Raw genomic sequence first — 9,396 nt, forward strand, 5'->3', positions numbered from 1 at the left:
TTGAATTAGCATGCCTTTTTTAAGTTGTCTCTTGTTGTGAATTTAGACCAATGTGTCACTACTTATGTCAATAATTTAGCTGGCTAAACAATGTACCTAAGTCACTTTGCTCACAATACAGAGAAAACTGTTGAAATTTAGTAATATGTATTGCCACATAAATAATGGACAGGAGAAATGATGGATTACCATGTATTTCAGAAATAATTCCACATGTTATGTGATACACGAAGGAGTATTGGTAATGAAATCAAGTAAGCCTATAAAATAGAGCAAACAAGTGCCAAGATGAAGATCAGTTTTGGCTTGGCAAGGGGAGGGTAATATATGATGACATTGCAATATTGAGAAAATTAATAGATTGGAATATCCCTAAAACAGAATCAATACAGTGGCTGGTGAAGGGAATAAGTAGGCAAGGTTGGCATGTGATCAAGCTATTCAGAAAGCCAAGAAGTTTCAGTAATTACTAATACTTTATAGGAACAATAAGAGAGGTATGGGTTGAAGATTAATCTTAAGACAACCCAAATAATGAGATTCTCAACCAGGAAGGCTAAGTTAAATATCAAAGTAGGAGACACTAAGCTACAGCAGGAGGGACAGATTACATATTTGGACAGTGTTATGGAGAAATGAGCATATAAATATATATGCTTGAGGAAAAATAAATAGGCCAAAGTAGTATTTGCCAGAAGAGAATCGATGGTAGGTCTTTCAGTAAAGATGCATTTAAGAATTTATTATGAAGGACTTGTGTTTGAAATTTCTTTAAATTTCTTAATAATGGATGCCCATTATTTGCTAAAAAATGAATTAGAGTAGATTAGAGGTTTCTGTGATGTAAGTATTGAGGAAATTCGGAAAATAAATTACTTGAAGAGGAAGATCAACAGCAACATTTTAAATAAGGTGAAATCTAAGGAGAGAGAAAAAGTGGTTGAAAGAAATATTAACCAATGCTTTAATTATGCACTATAACTGAAAGTAAACCATTTTTTATTCAAATGTGGATTATGAAGTCACTCCAGGGAAGAGAATTTAAAATAATAATAATAATAATAATTGAATATCTTTAGTATATGGGTCTGGATAAGGGTGGAAAATTTAACATGGACAGAAAGGAAAACCAAGAAAGAAGTAGTAGGCATGGTGGGGGAGGAGAATGGATTGCTGAGATAAGTCCAAAAGAGACAGGAAAGAAGAATGGAGATCATATTTATCTCAGATTATAATATAGGGTTCTTGACGTTTAACCTTGAATTAAGGACATTGAAAAGGGAATACATATGAGAAAATGAAATGTAAAACTTTAAATTGGGCTAAAAGGAAGGAATATCATGAGGCTGTTGAGAAAATCCTGAATGAGGACTATGAGAGGGGTGGAGTATAAAAAAGTGGGTATATCTTAAAAATGGAGTGTAAGTTACAGATAAATAGGAATGGTGAATAGGAAAAGAATCATAAAGTCATAGATTACAGACAAGATACTTAGGGAAATAGAAGAGAGAGGGAAATGGAGGAATGTGTGTATACACAGAAAGAATAGAGAGATTAATAGTAAACTACAGCAATTAACTAATAGGGAAAACACATGGGGGAAAGAGTAATGTGAGGATATGGAGAGTTCAAAGCATAAAGGAGAATTAGGTGCACTCCAGGGGAAAGATAAAATATTGTCTGGTAGTAATATAAAAAGATCCATTCATACCTAAAGGCCACAAGATCAAATGCCAAAAGACCAACTTATGGCTTCCTTTTACTAGTTGGGACATAAATTACAAATGTGTATCAGGACTGTGGTTCATATTTACTTCTGACTCCGCAATGTAATTGAATTTACAGTATGTACTGTTAAGTAATGTCCACCTGGAACTTATATTTTTTTAAATCTAAATTACATTTAAGTAAACATTACAATCTATTAATAAATGGTATTAATGAACTTGTCTCTTTAAACAATATTATACCAAAAAGATGAAGGCATAAATGCATTTTCCTCATAATTAAATCACTAAAAATACCCAGGCAAGGTCAAGAAAAGTAGCAATTGATTACTACCTAGAAATGGCTGTATCTTCACCTATCACATCAGCATTCAGGTTAATTACAGAGGTTATTAGGCCAAAGAATTGTAGAGAAAAACAATAAGTATAGATAATTACTTGCCATTACAAATGATACTAAGAAGTATGAAGACAAAGATATAAACACATTTTCAGATGCTTGCCATTAAACTTTTTCTTTGCAGAGCAACCCTTTTTACATTAAGTGTTAACAGCCAAACAACTAGAACAACGTCGGCCATATAAATTCTGCTAAATAATATATTCTGATGAATTCCATTAAAATACTGCAGATTAACATGCTAGGGCTCCTAATTTCTTATCATAATATCTAGATATCAAAGCCAAAAGACATTTTGAAAATGCTACCAAAACAGATTAGAGTACCAAAATGAAATTTAACATACCATCATTTTTTTATTCTCAAATGTTCTCATTTTCTAGTATAGGTTAATGGTTAATAGTACAGTCAACACAAAAAGTACAACGAAATTAATTCAAAATGTTTAAAGTTAATAGTAGCATTCAAGTAAAACATTGTGGGCATGGAGTTTATGATCTAGTTCGAACAGTTATCTGGCCATCAACTTTAAAACCTATAAGGTACATTCCTTCAGCTTTCTCCTCCTTCACCCTTCTGCCAACAAGTTTATGTCTCAATGAAATAAAACAAAAGCACTTTGAACAAAAGAAGTTGTACTCTATCCTATTAATCAGATTACTCAACAGAGCAATACATTTATTTTGGCAAAATCATGCGATACAATAAAACTTGAACCATTAGAATTTCCAGATAATACCAATTAAAAAAGAATCCATAGCCTATAATTTTCACCTTTATTAAAATAATCCCAACGGACAATGGCTTCTCTTGGAAAAGTTTTCATGAAGGCATTTATGAGGAAAGAACAAGCCCTAAGCTTTACCATATTAGATGGAAATTTTGCTCCATTCAAGCCTTTAATCATGCAGAGGTACTTAAATAAATTTTTGGTGATTGCTTGAGTGCATTTTACTTAAAAGGTGGCAAATTCTGATGTGAGGTCATAACACTAACCTAAAAAGCCAATTTGCACATCAAGAAGTGAAGGTACGGTATCACTGTGATATGAAATACTTTTGAGTGAATGAAAATGTGAATACACGAATCAGCAGCTTTATTTGTAAACTATTTAGTCATTCATTGATGAAGCAGCGAACTCTTCTTGCAGTTATGCTTTTTCTATTTTTAATACAATTATATTATATCTAACTTCAAAACAAAACTATAAGGAATACCATTAATAAACATTAATGAAATAAGTGCTTAAAATTATGGATTCTTGTTAACTTTTGTCTTGATAGAATGAAATAAATGCAATATTTGTGAATGAAATTCTACTAAAAAAGATTGCAATAGGTTTTACAATAGTTTATGATGTAAATTAAATAATGAAATTTCTCTTTATCATTTCAACAGAAGTGACCATCATCCCAACATATGACACAGACACACTTGGTTACTGGGTAGCAGAGAATGAAGAAGCCCTTGCAAAATCACATATTGACTTGTCACCTTCTGCCAGTCGCTGTACCATCAACTTACAAGATCATGAGACAAGCTGTTCGGCTTATAGGCTTGAATTTTAATTGTGAATAAATTCAGCTGAAAAAAGTGAAGAAATGACGGACCATTGGGCTGTAAATGCTTGAAACCTCAAGGAATAGTGGACTGAGTATAAATATTATTCCATGAATGGTGTTTTTTGTTTATGAGCCTATGAGGCTGTGCTGAATTTTTAAAAAATGTGATGATTAGTATAGAAAAGAATTCAGCCTAAATCAAGTGATTAAAATTTGAGTTTGGTACCAGCAACATACAGGATAAAAAGAAATGGTGACTTGACCTTTACATTCCCCGACTATCAGAATTCACTTTAAATGCTTAATCATTGCCAAATAGTACAAGGGCTTCAGAGGATTAGAGATATAAGAGTTGATCTTCCAATCCATGCCATTTCATGCAATATGCATAACTATTTTTCAAAAATTTCAATGACAAATTAACATCTGTTAGATATAATATGAATCTTCCTTGAGTCACCATGGGCAAAAGATAATAAGATAAATTAAAAATGATCTTAATAGAATGTTTAACTGATAAATTAGCAAAGTAACAGTACACTTTAAAATGTGTAATGCATAATAAAAGCCATGACTTAAATTAATAAGTCTCATTCCTAAAATTTGTGTTGTGTGGGAATAGTTAAAGGAACTAAGTAATGCAATGCGCACCTTTTCAATACACTATGATATTCTGTGTATTTTCTTCCATAATCCTTTCCATGAAGGTGTGCCAGTCTTACACTTAGCAGATTCCTATGTATTCTGCCAACAGGAAAAGTATTATATGAATGCCTTGTTCATATAGCAATCACAGTATAAATTCAGCTAAAAAAAATGATAATTAAAATAAATTGTTACTTTACACAAAGAAAGACACATCATGAAATTTAAAGGCTAATTCAAAATCAGTTCAAGAATGGGAATTCTTTTTCATGGATACATGATAGTTCATAGAATAAGGCATTCATTTCTTAATTTGCATTTCCTACTATCATAGTCATTGAAATCAATTGATATAATTGTAGGTAAATTTATGTGATACCACGTCTGCTCACCCATTTTATGTGTACTTATTACCATCAAGCCCTGTCAAATATTAAATAGTTTATTCTGTTTGTCATATGAAGTTATTAAAATGGAAATACAGCTTTACAAGCAGCATTAATATGTAATAATTATAACATGTTATGCATATTTAGTATACAGCAGTAACTTTGCAGCAAATGCTTTTTAGTGTTTGGTCCTTCCAATGAAAATTGTTGATGTGATATATTGTATTAGTATTTTGTTTCAATTTTTGTTGGAATGGGGGTTGTTAAAAAATTACATGTATCCTATTAAAAATATTTTCAACATTCTAAAGGAATCAGTAACAGTTTGTACGGAAAATGGTTGAAGTGAATGAAATTGTTATAGTCTAATGACAGAATTTTTATACGACCTAAATGGTGCTTGAGATGATAGTAGTATTCATATTCTAATGAGCTATTTAAAACATGGTTATTGAGTTATCAAAAAGGAATATGGTATTCCAAAATAACATAGTGCTTGCTGTGCTCAACCAAAGATTTGTTAAAAAAAATCAAAATTCATTTTCCTCATTAATAGACATCAAAAGTAATTTCTAGACATTCTGTACATTATTAAAAAATTTTGTAGACCACAAAAACTATTACTTCAAGGTTTTTACATACAATAATCAGGGCATTTTCGGTAAACCATGAATATACTGGCCTTTTTTGTACTTAGAATACACAAACATAGTTGATTGTTGGCAATACGGTTTGGAAAAATCTGGAGTAATTGTAAATGTTTGTGAAAAGTTAAATTATGTATTATTATTTAAGTATTCATTCACATTGATTTTATCTTTTATGTTAATGAGAAATTTTGCCAAGTGGCAATAATATAAAGAAGGCCTACTTGATAAAATTACTGTTATTTCATTACATGAGGATATTTAATTAATAACTATTTATTTATTGTATGATGCTTTTTAAAACATGAAAGAGGCATTATTTTAATCATACAATGCTGTGAAATTTCTTTGTGTAAAAAATGACATGGAACCGAGCTTTTAAAAATGAGATGAACTGAGGTAAAAATGAAATGGTGCTATGATTACCTTAGAATGCCTTTGTCGCAATAGGCAGACCTTACATGAGTTGAATATTGTTACAGGGAAGCAGGAGGACATGAAATGGAAAAGAGGTTTAGCAAAATAATTAAGTTTCTGAATCAAAACATAGTCATATGTTGAAATGTAATGAAATAATTGACTTTGTAATTCCAACAACAACAAATAGTCATATGTGTTTGAATTAGATACATCATGACAAAATATCTTCATGGAAGTTCATGAAGTCTTTTTTGAGGATGCAACGCAGTACGATAGTGCTATACACTTTGTGTAAGGTCTGTTTTCACCCCAAATATGATGGATCAAATTATCATTTATTTTAATGACATGGTCATTTTGGCAATGGGAGCTTTTCTTTCATTTAAATTGGTGGTTTTTATTTCAATTCCCCAACAAATCACTCATTGTTGCACTCTGCTTGTAATTCAATGTCTGGAAAGATAAAAATAATGCCAATAAAAATTAAATAAAAAGTGTTGCATTCACTATTTTGCTTAAGTCCAAAAAGCCTCTAGTCAGAATCCTCTTAAAGCTTGCTCTAATGAATTCTTCAGTGTATGTATGGGTATGTTTGCGAATAAATCTGAGATTATGTGGATTAAAACTGTTTTTATTTTATGATAATTTCTATGATCAGCATTTGGATAAAAATTGATGACTTATATTCAGGAATATAAGTGAATCAAAAATTAAAATGAACCATATATCATCAGTTTACCCTTCCATGGACTATAACCTTGAAGTGGTGGAAGGGCTTGTGCATTTCGATGACCCCTAGAACTGTGCTGGTGTGAGCAATAATAATTGGCCCTGGTAGGGTCACCCATGCCAGATAGATTGAAGGTTAGGGACCAGACGCAAGGTGATCCACGCAGCGTCTGTCCCCCAGTGAGGCAGCTGCAAAGGCATCAGACCCCAGTGGGGTGGCCATTGAGTGATGGTGTCATGTTAAAAATGCTATTGAGAAAGACAACATGAAACCACCTCAATTATTAATCCCATGATTTTTATGATGGACAGTATATTGAAAATCAACAAGACTCGGCCCAATTGACTGTGTTGTGCCAGGCAGCAGAGAAGGCAAGGCTTCCGTGGTTGTCATCTCATGAAAATCTTGCAAAGAAAAACCAAAAGTAGCAGTACAAGAGAAACCGAAGTTAGGCGGAGGTTGAGGACAGGTAAATTAGAGAATATTAAGCCAGGGAGGAACAGAGGAAATAGAGATATTTTAGGTCTATACGAGGTGAGATGGACGGATAACGGGAATCACTGGAGTGAAAGTTATCAAGTAATATACATGGGAGGGAACGAGAACCAAAGAGAGGTTGCCATAACATTGAATTAAAAGATAATAAAAAGCATAGACAACATAGAGCAAGCATCAGATAGAATATTACTTGCAGAGGGTAAAGCAGAACCAACGAACTTGGTCATCGGTCAGGCATACAAGGTCTGTCCCAAAAGCGGTATGACTTATTTTTTCCCAGATAGGCGGACTGATGGGCGAAGTTTCTCTGGCTGGGTTTGAGGGAGGCTGGAAGCTAGTGGCAGCTGCCTCCTTAGCCTTTGCAGAGTGTGGATCATTCATTAGCATTATCTCTATAATGTGATCTTGTTGTGCTCCATCATAAACCGGTTATTGGAACAGTGCTACGCCATCAAATTTTGCGTGAAACTGAACAAAACAGGGAGAGAGACTCATGACATACTCAAGGTAGCTTATGGGGCACCTTGGGTATAGCAGGTGTTTTTGAGTGGCAAAATTTGTGTCAGGAGGGTAAAGAAGATGTTGATGATACCGAACATTCAGGATGCCCTTTGACCTCAAAAAGTGATAAAAACCATGTAGGAGTGAAGACTCTGTTGGACCGGGATCGCAGATTAAGTGCTCGAATGGTTTCTGATGAACTAGGCAACGCTAAAAGTGATGTGAATTGACTTGTGACAAAAAACATGGGTATGAGAAAGGTGTGTGCAAAGTTCAAGTGCTCTCGGACAAACAAAAGGAAACTCGCAAATCTGCCAAGTGCTTCTCAACAATGCCTCAGCCACCATACAGCCCTAATGTTTAGTGAGGACCAGACTTCTTCCTTGACCCCCACCTCAAATCCATGCTGAAAGGACATCACCACAGTTCAGTAGAAGCATAACAACAGGCCGGGAATAGGGAGTTTAGCAGTATTTCAGGCACCACCTTCCATTAGGCGTACGAAGTAAGAAAAATCTGCTGGCAAAAGTGTATGGATGCACAAGGGTGCTACTTCAAAGACTTCTGAGTGAATGTATCAATTCTGGCAATACATTTTTTTACAGACTCTCTTCTACTACTTTTGGGACATGCTGTACATGCCACTAAGCAATCATAAGGAGGAAGAAGTCGATAGGGTATATGATCAGTTAGAGGACATAATCAGGTGAGTTCCTGCAGGGAAACATTTCATAGTGATTGGAATGCCACAGTAGGCAATGGAAAGAGTAGGTATACATAAGAAATGCCATGTGACTCAGAGAGGTATCAGTTAGATTATAATATGTTTAGGCACAGATTTAGAAATTGAGGGATCAATTCGCACTGCTTCCGTGGAGCAGATGCAGACTCTGACCACAATTTAGTTCCTATGAAATGTAGTGTCCGTTTCAAAAAGATAAGGCAGGGGCGGCGGGTTAGGAAATGGAATGAGAAGCATTAACTGGATTGACGAGGATGGAGTATCAGCAGGCCGTAGGGAAAATCAGGAATGAGGAGGGAAAATAGCTGAGTACTATCGAGGAAAACTTGAAATATTTCAAAAAAGGCATATCGAAAGCCACAAATTGAACTACAGGACCACCTTCATGAAGTTTTCTCGGGTATTCCACCGGGTCAGGGGTTCCATATTGGCTGATGTTTCGATGCCCAGCTCGTGCATTGTCCTCAGGGTAGATGAACACCAATGATATGATTAGAAAGATAGATGAAAGAAGGAAACGGAAGATTGTAAACACAGAGTTAGGCAGAAAGGAGTACACAGAGTTAAATAATAAATTGAGATGGGTACAAATAAAGCAAAAGAAGCATTTTGGAAGATGCAGTGCAAGGATATGGCAAGTTTGCAGAAGAAGAGTGAATTTGGTGCGCTTTACAGCAAGGTTAAAACACTAACAGGAAGTAAGAAGGGAAGAGCTGTGATAACAGTTGGATAAAAGTCAAGAAGGACAATAGTTGACACAGAAAAGATCCTAGAGAGATTGAAGGAATATATAGAAGTACTCTAAGGTAAAGAATATAGGCCAACAAGGTTAGACATAGAAAGAGAATATGACGTAGATAAAGATAGCTTAAGTCCAGGCATACTTGATGATGAGATAGAAAGGTTTTAAGAGAGATGAAATCAAATAAGGCCGAGGCGGTGGACAACATTCATCTGGAACTACTAAAAGGTATAAGAAAATGTGGGAGGAAGACACTACATGGATGGATTTGTAGCATCTATGAGGAAGATTTTTGGCTGGAAGACTGTGAGATCAGTGTTAGTTCCTCTTCTAAATGAAGGGAAAGGCTACATCATGTGAGTAGCACAGAACAATTAGTTTGATTTCCCACAA

At 34.4% G+C, this 9,396-nt stretch overlaps 1 protein-coding gene across 1 annotated transcript in view; it reads left to right on the forward strand.

The window, feature by feature from the left end:
* Positions 1-6,409, forward strand: part of LOC139695413 (microtubule-associated protein futsch-like) — a 436,630-nt gene extending 430,221 nt beyond the window's left edge. Inside the window, exon 5 of the mRNA XM_071594159.1 lies at positions 3,526-6,409. Coding sequence (XP_071450260.1) covers positions 3,526-3,695 — 170 coding nt within the window. The 3' untranslated portion in view covers positions 3,696-6,409. The remainder of the gene's footprint in view (positions 1-3,525) is intronic.
* Positions 6,410-9,396: the final 2,987 nt, after the last annotated feature.

The sequence above is a fragment of the Hetaerina americana genome, unplaced genomic scaffold (genome assembly GCF_022747635.1).
Source record: "Hetaerina americana unplaced genomic scaffold, ioHetAmer1.1.p SCAF_6, whole genome shotgun sequence".
In the NCBI taxonomy this organism is placed as follows: domain Eukaryota; kingdom Metazoa; phylum Arthropoda; class Insecta; order Odonata; family Calopterygidae; genus Hetaerina; species Hetaerina americana.